We start from the raw sequence: 25,547 nt of genomic DNA, 5'->3' as shown, positions 1-25,547 counted from the left end.
GCCGGGTGAGAATTCGAGAGTGGCGCTGGTGGGCCGGCAGTGCTGGGGGACCTGGCATACCCTCCACAGCTGCTGGCCCGGCTGCTAAACCCCTCACTGGCCTCTCCTAGTGCGACCCGACGAGCCCACGCCCACCCGGAACTCGCGCTGGCCCCTGAGTGCCACTCGCAGCCCCGGTTGCCACCAGCGCCTCTCTCTTCACACCTCCCCGCAAGCAGAGGGAGCTGGTTCTGGCCTTGGCCAGCGCAGAGAGGGGCTCCCACAGTGCAGTGGTGGGCTGAAGGCCTCCTCAAGCGCCGAGGCTGAGGAGGAAGGGCTCCTCAAGCCTGCCGAGGCCGAGGAAGCACTGAGAGCAAGCAGAGGGCTGCTAGCACGTTGTCACCTCTCACCAGCTGCTAAGGGACGCTGAAGTGGGAAGATCACTTGAGCCTGGGAGGTTGAGGCTGTGGTGAGCTGTGAGCATGCCATTGCATGCAAGCATCAGTGACAGGGTGAGACCCTGTCTAAAAAAAAAATAAAATAAAAAGAATCTGTGAGTCCATACCAATAATACCAATATAGAGGAATGGAGGGAAGAGAAAGCTGTTCTTTATGGTAATATAAATATATACTCTTTTTATGCTAATGTGTGTAATAATTATAGAAGGTATGATGGAGTTATAAAATCATCAATGGACGCTGAAACAATGGGTGAAGCTTGATGATGATCAGTGTGCATACCATCTTCCTACATGTTGCTTACATTTACAAGGGAGAGAACAGTACATTCACAAGGCAGCTACCACCTTCACTAAATAAGCAAAGCTAATTTCACCAACGTGAGGACAAACCAGCATTCTGCATCCTTCCCCCTCTTCCCTTATTATCATATACAGAGAAGGATGCTGTATTACTTGACCAAGATACAGTTTTGCTTGGCCAAACTTTAGTCAGGCTTCTGAATCTTCTGCTAGCTCCATCTGTGTATTTTCTTGTAAAATCCAGTTTTAGCAAAGGACCCTGACAAGTCACTTTAGCAAGGACCCCCCCATTATTGATATCTGATCATCCTCAATGTGTGATCATGTTCCTCACCCTCCACCATCTCCTGGGTGATGTCTGATCATTCTGGTCTCTCTTCAGCAAGAATCCTGTTGGTTGCTTTAGCCAGAATCCCTCTCACCCCTGATGTTTCCTCTTGGTAATTTTCCATCCATTGACCCCACCCTGCTCCTTGGCTGTAAATTGCCACTTGCGCATGCTGTATTCAGAGTTGAACCCAATCTGTCTCACCCACTGATTTGAGATCAGTCTCAAATCCATCTACCTGACTAAAATTAAGGGTTTATAAAGTAGGGAAGAAATGTAATTACATTCAGGGAAACAGGAATTAGGGAGGGGTAAGGGAGAGGAGCTGGTCAACAGGAAGCAGGGAATTGCCTCAACAATCATGATGGGTGAGGGGTCTGATGTTTCCTTGTCCAGATGCAATGATCTCGTAAATTCCAATTCCTTGATGCTATCTGAGAGGCCTGATGGTTTATTTCCTGAGAAAGGAACTCAGATAAGACAAATGTAACTTTTTCAAGTTTTAAGACTAGGAAGGCCAATTTCTCTGTTTATTCAGAAGAAACCATAAATATTAGTTTTATGGGACAATTGGGCCAGTTTCATAAACAATGCTACAGTATCTGCAAAATTCCTCTCCTGCAGAGTCTGAGATATCATCCAAATTCAGAGTTCTTTGAGTTTCTTGTTCCAGAGGAATTCACAGTTTGGAAGCTACATTCTCCCTAATATTAAAAATAGGGGTTGTGAAAATCTCTAATATTAGAGAGGTGAGTGCAAAAACTTTTATCAGTATTGATATAAATATCCAAAGTCTTCATTATCATTCTTTATATTAGTTTCTAATTTCCTTCTTAATAAGAAGAGCCAAGACTCTTAATTTGGGGGAAATAATTATTATATAATATTTAAGTAGATGGTAAGTCACTTGTTAGTGTTGTAGAAGGATTTTATGTATCAAGCAGGAACACAGGGGAGCTGTGATTCTGACTGCTAAGATTAAATTTTAAATATTTTCAGTTAGAAATTCTTCTTAAGAAACAGTACCTACAATTTAGAGTTTTGAAGTCTGGAACTCATATTTTCCCTGTCCCTGGATCCTGCTGCCTTCTATGTTGTGCTAAAGAGTAATCATTTCCCAGGTCAACAATTCTGATCCTCTGGTTGTTACATAATAAACCATCAGCCTCTGAATGTATTGGTCAGCATCTGTTCAGAACATTAACTGGGTTCTTGGCCAAATGCTGATCCTGATAGACATTAGGCCAAATGTTGATTTTCACTCACCGGATCAACTCTGAGGATGCTTGTGAATGCTGGAGGAACTATTTAAAATCACCCAGTCCAATGCCATCATTTTGTTGTATGTGATGCTTTCATCTCCTACCCAAACCTGAAATGTGACTCCCAAGTTCCAATTCAAAATGGCCACTGATGTATTTTGCAACTTTGGTCAAAGCAGTAGAAACAAAACCCTTTTTTTTTTTTTTCTTTTGGAGACGGAATCTCACTCTGTTGCCCAGGCTGGAGTGCAGTGGTGCAATCTCAGTTTACTGCAGCCTCCGCCTCCTGGGTTCAAGCGATTCTCCTGCCTCAGCCTCCTGAGTAGCTGGGACTACAGGTGACTGCCACCATGCCTGGCTAGTTTTTGTATTTTTAGTAGAGACAGGGTTTTGTCATGTTGGCTAGGCTGGTCTTGACCTCAAGTGATCCGGCCGCCTCAGCCTCCCAAAGTGCTGGGATTACAGGTGTGAGCCACCATCTCTGGCCCAAAACACTTAAAATTTATTAAAATCTTGTTAATGAAAGAGGAAATGGATGCTCTAACAGTTATGAAGAGGTTACCAGTCAAAAATCTGAAAAAAGAGTAATAAGTTTATTTTTTAAAATTATTATTATTTTTTGAGATAGAGTCTCATTCTGTTGCCCAGGCTGGAGTGCGGTGGTGCAGTCTTTGCTCACTACAACCTCTGCCTCCCAGGTTCAAGTGATTCTCTTGCCTCTGCCTCCTGAATAACTACAGCCACCATGCCTGGCTAATTTTTGTATTTTTAGTAGAGACGGGGTTTCACCATGTTGGCCAGGCTGGTCTCAAACTCCTGACCTCAAGCTTCCTAAAGTGCTGGGATTACAAGCGTGAACCACTGTGCTCAGCTGAGTAATAAGTTTAGATGAGAGGAGGAGAGTGCAAAACACATTTTATTTGACAATTTTTTTTTGGATGTAAAGTTTAAAATGTTAAAACAATTTGAATTTTGTAAGAAGCCAAATATCTAACAATCTGAAGAATACTACATTTAACCAGTATGTTGGACATCAAAGGGCTTTAAATATGTTTATGGCTGGGTGCGGTGGCTCACGCCTGTAATCCCAGCACTTTGGGAGGCTGAGGCGGAATGTCAGGAGTTCGAGACCAGCGTGGCCAACATGGTGAAACCCCATCTCTATTAAAAATACAAAAATTAGCGGGGCTTGGTGACTGGCGCCTGTAATCCCAGCTACTTGGGTGGCTGAGGCAGGTGAATCACTTGGACCTGGGAGGCGGAGGCTGCAGTGAGCCAAGATCATGCCGTTGCACTCTAGCCTGGGCAACAGAACAAGACTCCATCTCAAAAGAGAAAAAAAAAAATCTATTTTCCAAAGAGTGAAAGACCTGTGGCCTTTTGGAAGAAAATATCAGTTCCATGTTTAATTATTAATAACATCTCTAATTTTTTGCTTTCTCATAAAAAGTATCAGTGGTATACAGTCAACTTCTTAAGACTCTGGCGAGAATTAAATGAGATAGTATGAAGGCATGTAAAAAGAATTTACATTCCTTTTCCTTATAATCCCAATCTATCCTATTAAAAAAACTTACAGGTATTAATATTAAAATGAGTCATTGGCATGTCATTATATTGAGGTAAAGACTAGTTGAATTTATCAGCAAAAAGCCACCAGAGAAGCAATGATTATGTGTCTTCTATTCTAATTTATGTAGATCTCTATTCCTTTTACAAACTACAGTATAGGTTATAAAATCTTTTACTGAAAAATCTTAAAAATCTTACATGAGATAAAAATATTTATTGCCTCTTTCTTGATGTTAACTAGAAGCAATTTTTTTTTTTTCTACCACCTGAGTGACCTGACACCGGTTATCTTATGTGAAAATTGATTTTTATTTCCCTTGCCAGGAGAGCTCACATGGTTTGGATTCTAACTTCAATTTGGTCAGTAATAAATTGCCCAAGCCACATGGGCCTCCCCTACTTCATGAGAATCTCTTCTCAACAGGGCTGTTCTGGGACTGTGGGCTTGGATTGGGATGTATTTTGGGGGTAGCGCTGAGGGAAATTGGTCAAAAGCTCATTTTGAATAAGCTCCATGCCATCGGATTCTGAAAGGCTCCATGTTTCATTGGGCCTTCAAGGAGATTTGTGTAGAGCAGGGTCTGGGGCCCAATTCCAAGCTTGCCAGGAAGGTAGACTAGAAATTACCAAGGATCTCCACCCCAACTCACTGACTTTTGATGTGTAAGAGCGCAAAGCTCACCAGGGCCTCCCTCCCAGAGATGCTGGGATGTGGAGCAGCCTTTCCCCCAGGTGTGAAGCCACAAAGTGGGAAGCATCTTTGACTTGCTCCTGTCCCTCCATCCCCACATATCCTTGGTCTTGCCAAGACCCAGCCATTCAACTTCCTTATCCCAGGGATTATCCCGCTCTCTTCCTGGTGCCACTGTTCCGGTCAGATCTTCATCATTTCCCACCTGAAGTATTGCAACAGCCTCCTAACTGGTCCTCCTTCCTCAACTGCACCCAACACCCTCCTCCCCACCCCCCACTATCCATTCTTTTTTGTTTTTTTTTGAGACGGAGTCTCCCTCTGTTGCCCAGGCTGGAGTGCAGTGGTGTGATCTCGGCTCACGACAACCTCTGCCTCTCAGGTTCAAGCGATTCTTCTGCCTCAGCCTCCCGAGTAGCTGGGACTACAGGCGTGCACCAACACGCCTGGCTAACTTTTGTATTTTTAGTAGAGACGGGTTTTCACCGTATTGGCCTGGCTGGTCTTGAACTCCTGACCTTGTGATCTGCCCGCCTTGGCCTCCCACGGCCATTATCCATTTTTTATACAAGTTTCCCAGAGTGCTATTTTTAAAAATAAAAATATGATCAAGTCCCTTATTTCTTAAAAGTCTTCACTGGCTCCCTAATCATTTACAAGATAACATATATATAATGACTAAACTCCTAAGCATGTGCATAGATAGAATATATTCTCTAATATTCCTTAATTCTTCCTTTAGTTCCCTTTTTGGTCTTCTTTCCTTTCACTGCAGGATCTACATCTTACTATTTACTTATCTATTTCCACCATGGTGAACTTTTTAAGAGCAGAAAATTTTTTCAGATGACACTCCTATGGCTAGGATGTAGCATGGTGCTTGGCATCCAATAAACAGAAACGCAGAATAGTCATTAGCACTTAATTTTAATTAAAATCAACAGTTCAGGAGAAGATAAGGACCAGAATAGTGTTTAATATCAACTTCTGAGAAATCACATTTACAGAAAAGAAATAAAACAGGCCAGCAGAAGTCCAAAAAAGATGCAGCTTACATTATTGCACTTGGATGAAATATGCTATATTTAGAGTAGCATGATATTCAGGCCAGGCCAGGGGAGAAAGAGACAAATGGAGAGGACGAACCTCCAGGTAGTATTTATTCCGGATTCCAAACTCTCCTGTGGCCTAAACAATATTTAGTCTATTGGAAACATTCAGCAAGCTCTTTACAAAAATGACTGCAGTATCTTCAACACATTTGAGTTGCACTCATACTTTGTTCCAGTCATGTGCAAGTTTAACAGCTCTACCTCACAAAACGGGACATCTGTGACACCAGAACCTCCCTGTGCCCAAGGTCATGGACAGGAGGGGAAGGAAGTGAATTTCTACTTTATGCATATTTTAGGGAACAATACTGTGCTATCATTTACCCTTTTGAGCAATCTTGATTTTGGTCATTTATAATTAGAACATGAGAAAAAGTGACAGTGAATACAAATCAGTACTAACCAAATCCTGAGGCTGGTACTAGAAAATAAAACAAAATTTTAAAAAAAGTCCCTTGCCACATTCACAAAGGTGGCAATAACTGTATATATAAGAAAAAGGCTGTAAACTTATAGAAAAGATAAACTCTGACTTCTAAACAAATTACAAAATTGATTTTGCCTTTATCCTTGAGTGTAATACAGAAAAATGTAAACCTATAGACCTAGTTACCAAAAGACACTTATCCTCCTCAGCCCAGTTATGAACTTAAAGTTTGGCCTGAGCTAGTTTGATCTTCAAGTTTTCTCCAAGTTTGTCCATGAACTCAAATGTATTCAAGTAGTCAGAACGTTGCACACTAATGGGGAGGAAGAAAAAGAAAATTTAGTTTGTCTCTGATATGGTAGCAGGTAGCGGTAAAGTCCTAGAAATGCTACTTAAAATAGTATTCTCTTTGTTTCTGGAAGAAAACACATTCATGTTAGTAAGCTACAAAATTTATAGACAATGACTATGTTCAAGGTTCCTGGGGCTGACCCAGGCTCAGTACTCAGGCTCTCTAGGCAGCCTGCAGTAGAGACTCACCCACACATACTCAGTTAGGTTTCTTGCTATGTAGCTTTGGGGGTGAAATTATCACGGAGTTTCAGTTCAGACTAATGCTGCTGAAACCAAAATCATCCCACTTCTTCCTCATTCTTAAACATAACAAAACTTATTCAGGGCATAGCCAATCCTTTACCCACCTTCCCACAAACTGTTACATGTCCTTAAAAAAGGATATAATGTTATTATTTCTATCGGTGTCTTAAGAAAACAAAAGACAGGCTGGGCCTGGTGGCTCACGCCTATAATCCCAGCACTTTGGGAGGCCAAGGCGGGCAGATCATGAGGACAAGAGATGGAGACCATCCTGGCTAACAGTGGAACCCCGTCTCTACTAAAAATACAAATAATAATAATAATAATAATAAAATAAAATAAAATTAGCTGGGCATGGTGACACACACCTGTAGTCCCAGCTACTTGGGAGGCTGAGGCAGGAGAATCGCTTGAACCCGGGAGGCAGAGGTTGCAGTGAGCTGAGATCACACCACTGCACTCCAGCCTGTGCGGAGCGAGACTGTGTCTCAACAGAAAAGAAAAAAAAGGAAAAACGAAAGACAGTAGACTGGATAACATAATCCTGCTGACAGGTGCCTATTAAATAGGCTACAAAGGTATTCCCCTGATAAGACCATTTCAAACACTGCAATCTTGCTGAAAATTTAAATTAAGAAACATGCAGTGATCAAGTATATCCCCATTATGGGATATACTGATCCTACCTGGGACCTCTGTGGATGCACTGGTTGAGATATGGAGCAAATCCCCCCAGGATACTGGCTACCATGTTCTTAGAAAAATTCTCAGTAAACATATGGGCTGTCAAATATTTGCCCAAATATTGGTTACAGATACTTAAGGGACTATAAACAATTGCACACCTTAAACTTGTGCTGCTCACTTTTCTCATCGGTAAGTTAAAGAAAATAAAGGTGTAGAATAAAATAGCCTCTGAAGTACCTTTGTTTCTATTTGTCTATAATCTGCTTCTTAAAATTAAATAGAACCTTTTCATTCAATGATTGTCAACTAGATAGGATGTCAGCAAATTACAGCCCAGCACATGGTTTCGAACATAAAAGTTTGATTGGGGTGTTGCCACACTATTTGATTCTCTATTGTCTATGACTGCTTTTTTGCTACAATGGCAGAGGCAAAGTTGAGTAGTTGTGTAGTTGCAAAAAGACTATATGTCCTACAAAGCCTAAAACGTTCACTATCTGACAATTTACAGATAATGTCTGCTGACTGCTGAACTAGATGATGAATAACAATTTATATATTTCCAGAAAGCACTGATGCTCTAAGCCCAATGAGGATAAGTGTTAATTTGACCACAGACGCTAGGGCATCTTATACTTACTTGGGTAAACCTTTAATGCAAGCGGCCAAGTCCTTGGTCATGAAGCCAGCCTCAATTGTCTCAATACAGACTTCTTCCAAAGCATTTGCAAAGAAGGCAAGTTCTTTATTGTTATCAAGCTTTGCTCTGTGGGCTAACCCTCTGGTCCAGGCAAAAATGGAAGCTAAAAGGGGGGAAAAAACCCAACACTCCCATCATCCCAGTTACAGAGGTTTCCAAATGTCTCATAGTTCCCAAAAACAGAATAGTTTTTTGTTTAAGTGACAGACTTCTTTAGATACTAACAACATGGGTCAAAAGTTTTAGGAAAGTTAGAAATATTTTACCAAACAGAAACTTTAAGAAAACACATTTTCATGGCATGGTACTAGTGCTTGAAACTTAAGGCATTTTCTAATTTGAAAAAGGTCACATTCTCTTCTATCTCTTGTCTATATTGGTCTCCTTTTTCCAGGCTGTAATCTCCTTTTAAAGTGCTTCTTTGAAACTGGTTGAAAGGATCTATCCCTGTGACTTTTAGATTTGTAGCCTTATGTGACATTTCACTGCACCACGGGTAAAGGAAAATGCTTGTTGATAAATCTTCTCTGTAACCTATGTTCTCCCACAAAACAGAAAAGCATATATTTTATATTTTAAGAAGCATATTGAAATAGATCTTATTAGTAGAACAAATCAGCTACTTAGTGATGACTTTGCACACAAAACACTGAGAAGCCAAGGGAACACATCTGAGCTGCTTTGGAGATATCCTTTGGAGAGCACTCTCTGGTGAAAAATCAATGTAAACACCATCTTACCAATGGGATTGGTGGACGTCTCCTGTCCTTTCTGGTACATGCGGTAGTGACGGGTTACAGTCCCGTGGGCAGCCTCTGCTTCTACTGTCTTGCCATCTGGACAAACCAGCACACTGGTCATCATGCCGAGAGAGCCATACCCTGTAAGTAGCGGAGCATGAAGCATTGGGTCCAACTGCATGAAGAGCACGGAGTCTCTCAGAAATGAGAGCATAAATGACTCTATCTTGATAGGTCTTAGTAAGCAAAGTAAACATGAGCACATGGAATCACCAATAATTCTGCCTTTCAGAAGGCAGGATCCCTGTTCCAGATGTCAGAGCCAATGGGTCTGGAAAGGCTGCATTTTCCCCTCACTTATCTCAGGGGTACCTACTCCTTGATGGAGGGCTCAGGGTCCAACTGCCTGCATTCCACTCTAGTTCTGTGGCTTTATAGCTACTGTGGCTCAGTTTTCTTATCTGTAAAATGGGAGTAATAACAGCACCTACTTCACTAGGTTGCTGTGGGATTAGATAAATATACATATATTCATAAATATATATGAAAACTATATATTTCTTAGAATAGTACTGGACACAGTGAGAGCTCAATCTATTACTGTTATTCTTATGTGCAATGCTCTGCTGCTCTGGGGAAATAAAGATGGATGAGAGCTGTCTCCTACCCTCAAGCTGCTCATACACTTGCTGGGACTGGGAAGAGAAGGCAGGTAAACACAGGATCGGTTGGATCCAAGAACATCCCAGTTGCCCTTCCTCGCTCTCTTTCATACCCTCAATACAACAATTCGTTTCTGTAGTTTCTTATTGAAAGAACCACATTACAACTCTTATATCTGTACAATTGATTTTCTTCTTTTCTCCATTTTTGCTACTTCCCAACATCACCTGTGAAGTTAATCATCAACCACGGAGTCATCACAAAGCAACAACACTCCTTCCTCTGTTGCATTCAGTACAAATGATTGTGAGGATGTAGAGAAACAGAAGCAGGGTAAGGAGAGTTGTGTGACTCATTTATCTGACATAAAAGTTATCTTTAACCAGGTTGATCTACTGATTTTCTAACGGAGAGGAGATGCTTAACACTGATAAGAGAAAGAAAAAGTAGAACTTCTTGGGAAAAACAAACATAATTAAAGTTAACAAACATTCATCTGGGGAGATTCAAGTTCACACAGCTACCATGGGCAACTGAAACTGAAGGGCAACTTGGCGCTGAGGAAACCAGGTGCTGTGTTTCTGTTGATTTGGCCCTTACCCCATGCATGAAACTTCTGGAATTTCTGTAAACAGTCCTAGGGTTCTTTGCTCAATGTATTTGTGTATAAGCTAAGCAGTAAACAAAAACACTTGTGTTTTTTGTTGTTGTTGAGACAAGAGTCCTGCTCTGTTGCCCAGGCTGTAGTATAGTGGCATGATCTCAGCTCACTGCAACCTCCGCTTCCCAGGCTCAAGAAATTCTCATGCCTCTGCCTCCTGAGTGGCTGGGACTATAGGCATGTGACTGCACCTGGCTAATTTTGGTATTTTTTTTTTTAAAGTAGAGATTGGATTTTGCTATGTTGGCCGGGCTGGTCTCGAACTCCTGGCCTCAAGTGAAACACTGCCTTGGCCTCTCAAAGTGCTGGGATTACAGGCATGAGCCACTGTGCCCGGCCAAACACATTTGTTTTCTATTCTACCAGAACAGCAGCTGGCAGAGGGACATGAGTAGGTCCTGCTGCTAGATAAATGAGCTTTGCAGGCACCAAAGCTTGGTTATGACATGATCAGGCTCCTCACTTTATCCCTCCTTCCCTGAGTGCCCTGGTTTTTTACATTTTCACCAAAGGACAAGGAAGGCAGGGAAAGGGAGTGATTTTTCAGATCAGGTAGGCTTTAAAACTTGAAGTGGGGAAAAAGGTTACGAGAGAAACTGTGTTAACATCTAAGGCTAGAGCCAGGAGTGTCAATCCACTCATTTACTTCCCTTGTGGTCTTGAGTAAATCACTTCTCTAGTCTGAGCTTCATTTCCTTAGCTGTCAGATAAGACAGTGGACCTGGAGTTTTAACATTCCATGATTTTACAGCAAAGGACTACAAAACTCCCCTCCCCAAATTAGAGAACTACCCTGGAATGACCCAGTTCCTACAGGCCAGGCTCCACCTCCGTACCTTGGGCCACAGAGTCCGACTGCACGTCACCATCATAGTTTTTACAGGCCCAGATGAAGCCTCCCTCTGATTTCATAGCTTGGGCCACCATGTCATCGATGAGCCTATGCTCATACCAGATCTTTTGGGCTTCAAATTGGGACTTGTACTGCCTAGGAAACAAGAGAGAAAAGAGAATAATAATAAAATTGATTTTGTTATGGATATCATCTGTTTGTCCCAAAGAGAAGATAGGACACACAAGCAGCAGCATATATTTTAGTGGAAGCAGCAGAAACTCAGGAATCTGACAGATATTGGCTCAAATCCTAGCCCAATCATTTTCTAGCTGTAAAACTCAATTTGACCATCTGTAAGAACAATTTTACCCACCTTGCAGGGAAGCTGTGAGAATTGAGACAGTAGAGTATCCCAATGACTACCTCACTTTTCAGTTTTCATTATACTATAGATCAGATTCTTGAGATTCAGCTTATTTTAAAAATGTATTTTTGAAAAGGCTGTTCTACTGCTTGGTGTCATTCAGGAAACTAAAACATATTCCGGACAGTTTCTGGGCTTGGTATAGATGGGCAGCAGGAGGAGGAATCAAAATGACTCAGGAACATTTTGGCCTAAACACCTGCACCTAAAGAGACTTATGCCAATCTTAAATATTAACACATGCTCACCTCCTGTGCTGTGGATGCCAGTGTTGTTATAAACTTAGACTTAAGCTCAAATGACTCCACTAAAACAGTTTTAAATTCTAACAATGGGCTTCAGAAAGCATGGAAATGGGTCGACTTAGAAACTCCCACATGAAAAATTAGAACTTCCTATCACTAACAGGGTACTTTTATTTAAACATTAAAGAACCTGGCTCTGAAAAAAATTCATGTGGGGCCCTTATTTGAGAACATGTTTATCTTCTAAAAGCAACTCTGAGTGGTTTTGTTTCACTCCTGCTAAACCTCAGCTTTGCCCTTATCTTTAAGAGACAGTGATGATTTTCACTCAATTTCCCCAGAATCATAGGGACAGGGAGATACATACTCTATATGACAAATGTCAGCTTACTTGAGAATAAGGAAAATGTTAAAAAAGAACTATAGTTACTTGTCATATATCTCCTGAAAGATGTCTTTAAAACGCCCATCATATTTCTTCAGAATAGTGTTTTTGGTGCTCAGATACAAAGGCCAACCCTTAGACAGAGCCATTTGGAAGGAACTGTGTGCAAAATCTTCAATTGACTTATCTTGATTATACATCCCCATGGCAACACCACCACCCTCTGTAGAGGAGAAACCAATAAGAGGAAAAAAAGGGAGAAGAATAAATGTAGTGTAGTTGTAATAAGGGTAAAGTTACCTATCACAACCGAATGACCTACTTCTCAGCTCTCACATCTGAGACTAGACTTCAGAAGTCCCAGACAGGTTTCTAACCTGAATATTCTACAAATTTCTGAGGCATATAATGAGAGAAAAGCCAGTTCTAGATAAGGACATTCTAACTTGCTTTGGAAGTACAATAGAAATGAAAAAACATACAGTCTTTAAAATCCTGAAGATGCAGAAATACCAAAAACTGGTATGAAGCAGAAATACATGTAAGAAAAGGCAAATAATTTTGAAACTTCTTTTACATACTGATATGGTTTGGATATTTGTCCCTTCCAAATCTCATGTTGAAATGTGATTCCCAATGTTGGATGTGGGGCCCGGTGGGAGGTGATTGGAACATGGGGTTGGATCTCTTATGCATGGCTTAGCACCATCCCCTTTGGTGATTATGTGAGTTCTCGCTCAGTTAATTCACTTGAAATTTGGTTGTTTAAAAGAGTCTGGGACCTCCCCCTTCTCTTTCTCTTGCTATGTGATACACCTATTGTCTGTTCGCCTTCTGCCAAGATTGGAAGCTTCCTGAGGCCCTCACCAGGAACAGGTGTTGGAACCAGGCTTGTACAGCCTGCAGAACCATGAGCCAATTAAACCTCTTTTCTTTATAACTTACGCAGCCTCAGGTACTTCTTTATAGCAACGCAAGAATGGACAAACACACCTACCTTTACAATTCCCAACATCTATTTTAAACTTTGGGGGTACACTCAATCCTCAGTTATTGAGAAAAACTTGCATTTCAAATACTGAATGAAAATTCTTATAATCTCCTGGAGGATACTGAGCACTCCTCCTGTAGTTGGTAGAAATAAGTAGAAATAATTATGCTACATGTAATCACCATCTTTTACAACTCTTATTGAACTCTGTTTAGATAGAACTTGAATCTATGCCAACGCTCAGGGTTAACTTGGGTTCAGGGTGAAAGGTGCTGAAGCCTGCAGAACCAGATTCCAATAAATGATATTATTTGGAAGAGGCAAGAAAAACAAAAGCTAGGTGAATGTTGGGGTTTTTTTTGTTTGTGTGAGTGCTTTCAACAACTTCAATAGTGAAGGAAAAGGGCCGACTAATTGTTTCAACAACTTGTGGGTGGGATTTACCATCAAAGGTAGCAGGGTAGCTGGGAAAGAAAAGGCAAAAAGCAAATGTTCCACTTTCACAGAATAAATACCCAGAAGGGCAAGAAGAAAACTTCAGCAAATATATAATGCAACCTCTTCCAGATACAAACCCTATCAGAGCAAAGGGCAGGATTATAAGCCAGGTGATTTGAGAATATTAATATTTAACGTATACAATTCACGCACAACAGATTTCTGCCAACCTTCTCTCTGTGCTTTAAGATAAATGCGTAATTATCTCCTTGCCTTTGCCGAAAGGCATTTCCAATTAAGTGGCTAACCCTTTTGTGCCTTTAATCATGCCACAGGAAGGCATGGAAGCAAATTACTTTTTTATGTCTGGTTTCGGGTTTTGCAAAAACACTGTAAATTCAGATTATATTTTTAGGCAGCCACATAACTAACTTTAAAAAAGCAATAAAAATGTTATCTAAATCATTTGTTTTTTAAAAAAAGATGAAGCTTATGCTACAGTCATACATACCTTCAAAGTTATGTACCAGGTATGTCACCTTTTGGGTTCCATCACTTGGTGTGTAGGTTATCTCTACTTTTCCAGGCCCAGGAACAACAAAATCAGTTGCTCTGTACTATGTAGGGGGGAAAAAGGCATAAAGAAAAAAAAAATACCCTAGCAGGAATTATAAGGAAAATATTCATACAATATAGACCTAGAAGATACCTAGACAAATAGGGCAGTATGTCAAACTTCTTTTTTTTTTTTTTTGTTAGGAGATGTGGATGAAGAGGTCTAGAAGTTCCCCCAAATCAATAAATATTTATTAGGTGCCTATATGATGTACAGGAAAGTTTTCTGAGCACTGATCTGGAGAGGACAGAGAATAACATAAGCCACTTTCCTTTAGGAAGTTTACAACCCAATAAAGACATATACAAGTGAAAAGCAATATGAGCTTTCAAATGCCAAAAGAGAGTATAGACCCCCCCCCAAAAAAGACTATAGGATGACAGAAGAAAAGAGGTGACCATGGCATGGAAGCCAGGGAAGTCTCCCTAGAGGGTGATGATAACAATACTAGTTGTAGTACTGAGGTAGCTAATGCTTTGTCCTTACTCTATGCCAGACGCTTTAAGTGCTTAACTTGTATCACCTCATTTGATTCTTACATCAGCTTTACAAGGAGGGAACTATGATATAGTACAAATACTGCATCCAGGGTCAAAGGACTTGAGGTCTGGTCCGTCCTTAGGCCATCGGAGCTCGGTCTCTCATGGTATCATTGTTACTAGTGTTATAGGACTTGTTCATATGGAGCAATCAAATCATTCTGGGAGCAGCTACAATGGGATGATGATGATTTTTAGGAAAGGGCTGTTCAAGGACAGACACCTCCCTTATGGGCCTCAGCTACTGAGTGGAATAATATGCCTGGCATATACTAGACATCCAGAAGTCTTTGCTGCATTGTATCTTCTTCAATGACTTGAATCAGATACTTGCAGAGTTAGGTACCAGCAGGCGCTGGCCACATCTATATGTGTAGAGAAATACTAATAACAGGCTGGGCGTGGTGGCTTATGCCTGTAATCCCAGCACTTTTGGAGGCCGAGGTGGGCGGATCACAAGCTCAGCAGATCAAGACCATCCTGGCTAACACGGTGAAACCCCGTCTCTACTAAAAATACAAAAAATTAGCCGGGCGTGGTGGCGGGCACCTGTAGTCCCAGCTACTCAGGAGGCTGAGGCAGGAGAATGGCGTGAACCCAGGAGGCGGAGCTTGCAGTGAGCTGACATCGTGCCACTGCACTCCTGCCTGGGCGACAGAGCAAGACTCCGTCTTGGAAAAAAAATAAAACAAAAAACAGAGAAATACTAAAAACAGTTGGTCAAAGAACAGCAAGTAACAGTGAAGATTAAATACCTACTTTACACAGAACTTTGTTGACATATAAAGTCTGTAAATTAAATATGAGTGGTAATTTATTACTATTTCTGAAAAGGGAGAAACTGAAAAGGGAAAACATTTATGCACCAAAGCACCATAAATGCATTGTATAGGTTTATGTATATTTAAACAGTCTGTGAATCGACCTGAGGTTTGAAATTCTCTTTCTGGACTTAATAAGTACAATGGCCATTTTTACAAATAACTGATGCCAAAATAAAAACAAAACAAAACAAAAACAAAGGAAGGCCGGGCGTAGTGGCTCACGCCTGTAATCCCAGCACTTTGGGAGGCAAAGACGGGCGGATCACGAGGTCAGGAGTTTGAGACCAGGCTGACCAACATGGTGAAACCCCATCCCTACTAAAAACACAAAAATTAGCCAGGTGTGGTGGTGGGTGCCTGTAATCCCCAGCTACTCAGCAGGCTGAGGCAGGAGAATTGCTTAACCCAGGAGGCGGAGCTTGTAGTGAGCTGAGATCACGCCACTGTACTCCAGCCTGGGCGGCAGAGCGAGACTGTCTCAAAAACAAAACACAAAAAGGATACACACACAAAAAAGGCACGACTGAGCCCGAAAGAATCTAGGGTGATGTTTGCAAGATTAGCGAGTTTGCACCACTGCCATCTATCTACCTTCCCTTGCCTGGGCCCCTGGGAGCTATTTCTGAAGGCTCTGGCCAGGACGAAAGGATAGTTTTAGCCACAGGGTGGAACAAAGTTAACTGATCCCTCAAGGACTAAACTGTTTACCCTCAACACACTGTTTTCAATGATGGCTACATTAAAACCTCCGGATTTCAACATCAGAGATTCCTGTTTTTAAGGTCCTTTTAAGACATAAACTACTTTCTGTGAAAGTCTGAAACCTCAGTTTCAACACTGAACTTTGATTTTGTTTACTTGGCAGTTTTTTGCTTAATTTGGCAACAAGCCTACTGGTACAGAAGTAAAGAAGCAATACTGTTTTTCCAAGCAGGCAGGAATGCTTTAGTAAGGCTGCTTTCAACTACCGAGTCAGTTTTTTTTTTTCTTTTTCTTTTTTGAGACAGGGTCTTGCTCTGTTGTGCAGGCAGTGGTGTGATCATAGCTCATAGCTGTAACCTTGAACTCCTGGGCTTAAGGGATCCTCAGGCCTCAGCCTCCCAAATAGCTGGGACTATAGGCACATGCCACTCCACTCAGCTTTGCCTACTCACTTTAAATATGAATAAACAATAAAACTGGCTCTTCTATGAGCAATTGATGTAATTATTGAAATACTTTTCATTTTTGTAGAGACAGGGTTCTGCTATTCAGGCTAGTCTCAAACTCCTGGCCTCAAGCAGTCCTTCCAACTTGGCCTCCAAAGTGCTAGGATAACAGATGTGAACAATGGTACCCAGCCAGTTTTTTCTTTTATGCATGATGGGATCATGTTTAATACAATCTTTGGTGGTTCTCAAGTTTGCATATTAGATTCACCTAGGGAGCTTTAAAATGGCTAAACCCCATGGAATTCAGATTTCAATTTGTGTAGGGTGGTACTCAACATTGGAACTAAAACAAAGAAACAAATCAAGCAAAGCAAAACAAAACCACCAAAAAAACTTGTAGGAGGATCCTATTGTGCAGCCAGTGTTGAAAACCACAGATCTGGTTGAACCATATGAAATTACAAACATAAAAATGGCAATATCCTATGGTATAACTGAATAAAAGGATAAAGGAAAAAAAAACAGCATGTTTGAAAAAATGTGTTGAGATGGATGCCTATTTGTAAGTTTATTTGTATTTGCCTTTAGCTAAATGTGTGTAAATATACAGTTATACATACATGCATTGATCAATTTTGTACTTTGCTTAATGGGTGTAGATACCAAAAGATAAGAATAAAACACATATAAGTTGGAAAGTCTGGGCCATGAAAAAAGAACATGGAAAATCAAATTATTGCCAACATAACTTACTTGATCCCCATAAGCATGACGACCTATGATGATAGGTTTTACCCATCCACTCACAAGCCGGGGGATATTTTTGCAGATAATGGCTTCTCTGAAGACCGTGCCACCCAGAATATTTCGTATGGTGCCATTTGGTGATTTCCACATTTGTTTCAACTTGAACTCCTCAACCCTCTTCTCATCAGGAGTGATAGTGGCACATTTGACGCCAACATTATACTTCTTTATAGCTTCTGCAGCATCCTTGGTGACCTGGTCGTTGGTGGCATCACGATTCTCTATGCCTAAATCATAGCTAGAAAGAGAAAAATTAGAAGCAAAATTTTTCAGACAAACGGATAGTTGTAACCTATAACTACAGTGATGGCATATAGAGCTCATTATGAGAAAGTGAAGGCTCCAAGTATACCAAAATCTGCCAAGTTTTAGCATTAGCACACCCTAAACACAGAACATGGGTGCCAACTAAAAAGAGAACTAAGAGAGGCTAGACTGCTGGGCCGCCCCTCCTCTTGTAATGGGAAGCTGTCTATCAGGAAACTGAATGGAAACCATCAAACTCTGCCCTTTGCCTCCTGTTTTTCAACAGATAGAGGAAATAACGGCCGGGTTTCTCTCCATATAATTAGTATAATTAAGTGTAAGCCTAAGAGCCACCTTTTTCCCTTAGTAAATATTGTTCTTTAAAAATAAAAGGGGGTGGGAGGGCTTAAAGGATTTTTTGTATTTTGACATTAAAGTGGTAGGAGGTAAAGATGTGACAGTTGATGCCAAAAATGCTAATGGCTCCTTCATTAATGCCAGTCATAAAATTAGCCTTTCCCTAATTATTATTATTATTATTTTTGAGACGAGTCTTGTTTTGTTGCCCAGGCTGGAGTGCAGTGGCATGATCTCGGCTCACTCAACCTCTGCCTCCTGGGTTCAAGTGATTCTCCCGCCTCAGCCTCCCAAGCCGCTGGGACTACAGGCATGCGCCACCATGCCCGCCTAATTCTTTCTCTAATTCTTGAGCAAGTGCTTGTTCTGGAAACAAGCCTACAGTTTATTGGGTAAGTAATGGAATCATCATGGTTTTGTATATACCAGAGAGTTATAGCTTAATATACACCAACACTAAGATTGCAGGTCATTCAGAGCTGAAAGAATGTTGGGTTGTCCAGGGAACATAGAAAATGACTGCAAAGCTTTATTTGAAGCATGTAACAGCTTGTTAAAAAGCAAGAAAACAAAATAATGTAACAATGTATTCTGTTCTCCAAGGATTTAAAGAAAAGTTTTTCAGCTCTTAAAACTTGCTGAACTATTATGCCTCTAGATTTCTTTTTGGTTCCTTTATCTTCCTTTCTTAGATCTCCTACCCAACTCATGATGCAAACAAAGAGATAGTAATCTTGACTTATTTCCAGATAAAAATAATTCCCAGCTGCTTTGACTTTAGATAAATCATATAAATCTAGCGAAGTCATGTCCTTTGTTATCTTCTTGCACAGGAAATGCTGATCCAATCCCAACTCTAACAGGAGGTATGATCAGTAATTTTCAAGTTCCTGGGAACCATTTCTCATGAGGAGAATCCACCAGCAAATTAGTAGACTTTTTGCTTGTCTTCTTAACATTTCTAACAAGATAAGAAAGGAAGGAACAAATTACCGGGACCACTGTCCAGCCTACATAAAACAAACTATCTGCTCCATTCTCCTCAAAAAGAACCAGTCAGTGATAATCATAGCAATTTTGGAAAAATTTAAAACTTGTTTGAGCCTCCAAAAATTATCTAGTCTGCAGCCACCAACTTTTTTCCTCCTAGTCATAGTGCCTCCCCTTTAAAACTCCTCATGATTCTATACTAAAGAGCCTCAAAGCATCTTTGCAGCCATTATAAGGACAAGAACCCTGCCAGTTCACCTACTGTCATGTAAAGTCCTGAAACAGGAGTTCCTAAAATGCTGTTTTTTTAACCTAGTTGGAAGATATTTTTATGCCTAATTTCTTATACGTTTGGTTGACTTCTGCAAGCATTTATATCTTATGATTTCAATATAGACATCAGCAGCTTAGGTTTAGAATAATTAAAAAGTATGTTTAATGACATTATGTGAATTAAATGTCTCCACTCAATCAGGTCCTTAGGACGAATTTTGATGGCTAATTCTGGGCTGAGGCAAACACACTTAGAGTTGCCAATAGTTTGGCTGAAATGTGTTGCTCAATATTTTACTATGCCAGTCTTCAGCCACTTTACCCTTTAAAAAATTCTATCTCTACCTAAAGATACAAAGAATAGAAGCAAGTTTATAAAAAGCACAGCGAAAAAAATGAGAGAATTACATAGACGTTTGCATCTGTCCCCAAGCACTTTACACGCAGGGCAAAGAGACATAGGATTTAAGGGAACTTTTGCTGGAAAGGAGGGGTTCAATTAAGTAACTTCATGAATTCTTTCTGCACTACAATTAGATGGAAAGGGCAAAAGGTGAGGAATGAAAAGGAAACAGGTCCATTGACTAAGCAGAGTGATAGAAAATTGAGTTTGAAATGACAAGACTGTGTTAACTGCATTCAGTTTACTGTTTCTTACATCCTCTCTTATTTCCCTTTTCTCAATACATTGTACTACTCTTAGCCACTGCTTTGTTACAAATGAAACCTTCACAGGAAACAGAAGGTTAGAAGAATCTGAAAATCATTCTTTCCCTTATAATTCTTGACTTTTAGATGATAAATCAAGTTTTTCTAGCAGTATGTTAAAATTAAAATAGAAGATTCATCTGAATATATTTAGGCTTAAAACAAACTTTATTCACAAAACACAGCTGTATCTATATAAAAAAAGCTAACTTCACCTCAAAATAATTCAGATTACGTTCTTTTTTTTTTTTTTTTTCCTGTTTCTCCTTCCCTTTTGTTTTTCTTTTTTTTAAAGTGATGGGGTCTCACTCTGTTGCCCAGGTTGGACTTGAATTCCTGGCCTTGAGGGATCCTCTTGCCTCTCCCTTCTAAGTAGCTGCGACTTCAGGTGTGTACCACTATGCCCAGCCAATTATACTTTCTGAGTTTGCTACACGGAGGGGTAACTCATTTACCTATGTAGATCCAATTCCACATAGGGAAAAATGAGTTTCTCTTTAATCAATTCCCAAATGATTCGTGTCATTTCATCTCCTTGCAGCTCTACCACAGAACCGCCACTGATTTTTTTGGACATTTTGACTTCAATAAACCTAAAAAGAAAAAAAAAATACATGCCTTGTCATTTATTTCATTATAATTGGGAAAGTAAATATATAAACAACGTGGTGACTACTAAAAGAACAATTCATGCAATTCAATTTATGCGCAGTTGAGGTAACAGCAATTCTATTTACCATTAGAACTGAGTATCTTCTCTGTACAAAGTATTGTGTTAGGTTTCACATGTGGTTTCTGAGCTAGCCCTCATAACAATCCTAAAAAACGGACATCATTTTCCCATTTTACTTTGTTAAAGGAAAAAGAGCTTTCCCAAGGCCACCTAGCTGGAGCGTGGGAGAGCCTGACTCTATAACATGCCCTTCATAATGCAATCATTATTCTCAACTACTGGTTTGTCTTATGAATGAGATTATTTCCACAATCTCATGTTTATCAAACACTTCAGTCCAGCTCATCATTTTACTGGGCTCTCAAGATGAGCAGAGTGGTGAGTGCTAGTATTTCCCCTCTTTTAAGAGGCTGTTTTTGTTATTTAATAAAAATAACTAGCCATGAGGAGATTCAACTGGTTCTTGTGACCCATATTTAGGGAAACTTTAAGTCGAAAGGCGAGATGAAGAATTCCCCGGGGGAACTGTTTTCCTAGAGATAACTCAGACATTCGAGATGTGGGGCTAAATACAACAAAGTGATTTCTCAATTAGAAGAATCTCTATACAGTAGGGCCACTGCCCAGGACCAAAGCATGTCCCTGTCATCTTCTTCTGGCTGCTCACAGGCAAGGGTAAGCTGCTAGTGAGTGGGACAGGACAATCTGTGCATTGTCCTAGGAAGACAGCACTTTAAGGATAGGGTGGTAGCATACACAAATCAATCTGATTCTGCGAAAGTGCAAGGGTGGACCCTTTGGAAAAAATGAAACTGTGAGGCTTCAATGAAGACCATGTCCCAGCTTGTCCCTAGAGGCAGAAGCAGCCCTGAGCCTGCTAAAAGTTATCTATTCCTTCTAATGATGCTCTAATCGAAACTCTTTTTTAATCCAACAACACAGCTACAAATTGCTTTTATTCTCTTAAGGACTAAAAAAGTCAAGAGAATTGACTTAAAAAATTTATTAGGTAAGAGGCCTAAAATAATCTTTCTTTAAAAATTGAGCTAAAGTAATTTGGTCTTTAAATAAAAATATAATGATTAGTAGACAGTAAGCCTCAGTTTCTCGACAAGCCTGGATGTATTTCCAATCCCCAGGCCCATTTTCACTTTCCAAATTTGCAATTCTAGAATTTTTCTTACTAGTGTTTAGGAGATTCCTTTGGGGAACCTTCTGGAACTGAACTAGACTAAAAAAAATGAACAGAATGGTGTGGATGAGCCAATTACTTCCCATATGTAATGTCAAGTATAATTTGTAGTACAGCTGAAAGCACATGATTCAGTTCATGTTTGATTCCACTGTCACACTCATCCTTATTTTAAAACAAAGCAAAAAAGGAGGCAGTGAACTTATCTGGTTCCTGATACTACACTTCCATGGCCATGCCCCTATATAGTATGATGCAACAGTCATGACATGGCAATTTATCATTGATGGCAAATACAGTTAATAAAGGTCAAATATTGTACCTAAAATGAAAAGACTGATATCTTTTTAGTTCACTATTTCCTTCTCAGTTAAAGCAACTGTATTCTCTACAATAATCTTTCTTTATCTCATAATGCATAACTCAAATGCTTCAGGTTTTCCTCACATTACTTAGCCATGAAATTTTTACCATCTTTTAACTAAAACAGTGAAGCTTTTTTGTTACTACCATGTGGAACATAATTGTATTTCTTCTGGATCTGATTTCTGTGGGATGGGCTTGAGGCCCCACTGGACTGACTTCTCCACCTTTTTTGCCCCTCAAGATTTTGCCTCCACCCCAACCCCAACTTCAGAAGGAAGGGCTGTTCTAAGACCAACAGGCACCAGCTCATTTACTCTTAAAGTAGCTGAATCCTATCTCCTAACATACTTGTGCAATTCCAGAAAATAAACCTTGAATAACAATACAGAATAGTTTAATTAAAAAAAGGGCCATTTAATATTATTTTCATCAACCTCAAATTTTTGGCCAGATTGTTTTTTGCCGAGTTCATGAACTACAATAATTTCTGGGCAAAAATGTTCTCTTGCAGAGAAGGCACTGGATTAAAAGAAACAAGGAAGCTGTTGGAATTCGTTGTTGGAAATATTCCTCACTCACTCCGTTGCAGTGCCTCGGCCTGCCCCCAAGACCAGTTAAACACTGTACTGCCACATCAAAGAAAGTACAGAAGAAGGGAGGAAATTGCTAATTCTCACCTTGACAGTGAATGAATTTATCACCCCAATTCCTCCCAGTCTTGCAGACTCAACTGAATGTAGTTTATCTCCTAAAACAAAACGAGGAATAGAAAGTGTTAACATACAGAACACTCACAGGAGAATTTAGCTGTTTTTAATACCTGCCAGACAGCCCAGTTTATCTGGTTTCAAGTACAGTGCTGAGTGTATTTGGAGGCACAAAGGCCAGTTTTAGGCCCCGCAGGCACTTCCCAAATAAAGGTCACGGGAGCACAATTATCTCTGCGTGTCCCCGCTTCGCTGCCCGTCAGCAGGTCTTGGGGTTTGCACGTCCTTGCTCTTGGCCTGCACCCGTCCTTATGGCCGTTGTGCAAGAGGGCTGCAACCACGGCTGGATCGGTACCTCCTTCCAGGTCTCCACGCCCGCCCCTCCCCTCCCCTCGCTGGTGCTGGGACCTTTTAAACTCCACGCACCCGGAACTGGCGGGGGTGTTTTCCCCAGCCCACTCCGGCCCCGTGTGGCCTAGCGACCCCTCGGAAGGCCGCTGGAGCTCCGCCCCCTCCACGCCCCCTGGCGGGCGCGAGGGATCAGCCTCAGGGCTATTCCCCGCCGCCTGAGTTCCCTGCAGACGCCCGTCTTCGGCTTAACAGCCTTCTTTGCTCCAGCCCGCAGCTGCTGCACGTTTTCTTCCTCCTACACTCCAGGCTTAGTCTTCTACATGCATTCTTGCAACCTCCACCCCTCGATTTTCCAACTTAAGTGCAGACATGATTTTTCCCCTTGTCATTGCATCCAACTTCCCCACCGCCCAATTTCTCCCTCCCATGCCCAAAAGCAGGCCTTCTGCATATCCAAGCATCCAGCATCCCCTCCTACCCCTTTTTCTTTTCCCATTCTCATTACCTGGATTTGTTCCCTTCTTTGCCAGCAGGCCTCGACTCCCTCCACACCCAAGATCTGCGCTTTCTTCCTTTACCCCATTCCTGCCTTCTGGGGAATTAGAACCACCCCACCACAGCCAGGGACCGGGGCCGCCCCTCGGAGCCAGAGGTTACCTGCCGGGATGCTATGCTGGCGAGGAGTTGGGGCGCCACAGCCGCTCACAAGCTCAGACTCACAAACAGCCTGGCAATCCCAAACCGGACTCCCAGTGCCTCGGCTTCTGAAGTAGACTCTGCAGAAACCCGGGACCATAGGGCGGGTCCGAGCTTTTCCTCTTCCCTGCTTTGTCCCCTCCCAGGCCCCGCCTCCTCAGCCCACCTCCCCCAGCCCCGCCCTCGACACGCCTCCAATCGCCAAGAGTCAATTCCCGTGGGGTGGGCGGAGTCCGCGAGAGGGGCGTGGCCACAGCCAGGGATAGAGACTCCATGGTGCCACTTTCCTGGTGATCCTATTGGGGGAAGGGGTTTCCGCGCCGCAGTGATTCAGTCCCGAATTCCGACAGCGGAGAGACTCGTATGCCACCTGCAGGCCGGGGAGCGGGGCGCGCTGGGACTGCACCACCCAGAACTTTGTAACAATCTAGAGCACCACGGAATAAGTTTCCAGATCGGCACTGAAGTTAACCGGACAGGGCGCCCCGGGCGGTGGCAGCTCGGCCGGCCCGCTGCCTGGCGCGCCCCTGAGGGGCGGTAATGGAACGTGCCTTTGGCTGAAAAAAGAGTGCCCCCAGCCAGCGCGGGGTCGCCTAGGGTATTCGGCGCTGCCGAATGCAAAGGATGGAACAGTTACACAAGCAGGTCCTGCCACCACGTATGTCTCGGTCTGTAGAAACTCCATTGATTGTTTGCGTTAGAAGATAATGAATGGTATTCTTATTATTTTCTGTTTTAAGACAGGGCCTTGCTCTGTTGCCCTGGATGGAGTGCAGCGGAGCGATCACCGCTCACTGCAGCCTAGACTTCCTGGACTCAAGAGATCATCCCACCTCAGCCTTCCGAGTAGCTGGGATTACAGGTGCACACAACCACACTTAGCGAATTCTTCTTTATTGCTTTTCTTTTCTTTTTCCTTTGGTAGAGACGGGGTTTCACCATGTTGCCCGGGCTGGTCTCGAACTCCTGGGCTCAAGTGATCGGCCCTCCTCGGCCTCCCAAAGTCCTGGGATTACAAGCGTGGGCCACCATGCTCAGTCGAGGGGGATTATCTGTGATCCAATGAAGCTGGACTAGAGATGTGAAGCCTTAAAAAACGGTAGATTAAAAAAAGAATTCTGGTCTCCTCCAGAGATTGTATCTTGTGTGTTCATTGCTCTCAAAAACATGAAAATAAAGAGTGTTTTATATTGTGATCTGTAGGATAATAGCATGCTTTTATATTGCTGCCCAGAATTTAATGCTGCAATATTTATTTATTTATTTGTGAGACAGAGTCTTGCTCTGTCACCCAGGCTGGAGTGTGGTGGCGCAGTCTCGGCTCACTGCAACTCTGCCTCCTGGGTTCAAGTGATTCTCCCGTTTCAGCTTCCCAAGTAACTGGGACTACAGGTGTGCCACCATGCTAAGCTAATTTTTGTATTTAGTAGAGATGGGGTTTCACCATGTTGGCCAGGTTGGTCTCGAACTCCTGACCTCAAGTGATCTGCCTGCCTCGACCTCCGAAAGTGCTGGGATTACAGGCGTGAGCCACGGCGCCCAGCCTCCAAAAT

General features: G+C 41.8%; 1 protein-coding gene and 1 long non-coding RNA gene across 4 annotated transcripts; one reads left to right on the top strand and one right to left on the bottom strand.

Annotated features, from left to right (window-relative positions):
• Nucleotides 1-5,503: 5,503 nt before the first annotated feature.
• On the bottom strand, nt 5,504-24,104 carry IDH1 (isocitrate dehydrogenase (NADP(+)) 1). Of its 3 annotated transcripts, none has more exons than XM_050752645.1 (10): nt 23,956-24,104; nt 22,918-22,988; nt 20,465-20,602; nt 17,382-17,673; nt 14,010-14,115; nt 12,115-12,292; nt 11,017-11,168; nt 8,857-8,997; nt 8,057-8,219; nt 5,504-6,445 (listed from the first exon to the last, which is right to left on the bottom strand). In XM_050752645.1, exons 3-10 carry the CDS (start codon nt 20,584-20,586, stop codon nt 6,355-6,357), a joined length of 1,245 nt encoding a protein of 414 aa, XP_050608602.1. In that variant the 5' UTR covers nt 20,587-20,602; nt 22,918-22,988; nt 23,956-24,104; the 3' UTR covers nt 5,504-6,354. The 3 variants fall into 3 exon arrangements, with proteins under 3 accessions (XP_050608602.1, XP_050608604.1, XP_050608603.1); XM_050752647.1 differs by lacking the exon at nt 23,956-24,104 and adding an exon at nt 23,374-23,399; XM_050752646.1 differs by lacking the exon at nt 23,956-24,104 and adding an exon at nt 23,061-23,340.
• Nucleotides 24,105-24,560: 456 nt separating this feature from the next.
• LOC126933109 (uncharacterized) lies at nt 24,561-25,190 on the top strand. The gene is made up of 2 exons (XR_007718421.1): nt 24,561-24,652; nt 24,739-25,190. It is a non-coding gene; the product is annotated as an uncharacterized LOC126933109 (long non-coding RNA).
• The last annotated feature ends 357 nt before the right edge of the window (nt 25,191-25,547 follow it).

The sequence above is a fragment of the Macaca thibetana genome, chromosome 12 (assembly GCF_024542745.1).
Source record: "Macaca thibetana thibetana isolate TM-01 chromosome 12, ASM2454274v1, whole genome shotgun sequence".
Lineage (NCBI taxonomy): Eukaryota > Metazoa > Chordata > Mammalia > Primates > Cercopithecidae > Macaca > Macaca thibetana.
Note: the sequence above shows the minus strand (reverse complement) of the source record. Positions and strands in the feature narration are given on the sequence as shown.

Coding starts and splice junctions, on each gene's coding strand:
- IDH1 (XM_050752645.1), bottom strand. CDS start 20,586: ATGTCCAAAAAAATCAGTGGCGGTTCTGTGGTAGAGCTGCAAGGAGAT. Junction 17,674..20,464: donor GTGGAATTGGATCTACATAG/GTAAATGAGTTA, acceptor TTCTCTTTCTAG/CTATGATTTAGGCATAGAGA. Junction 6,446..8,056: donor TGCATTAAAGGTTTACCCAA/GTAAGTATAAGA, acceptor CCTCCCCATTAG/TGTGCAACGTTCTGACTACT.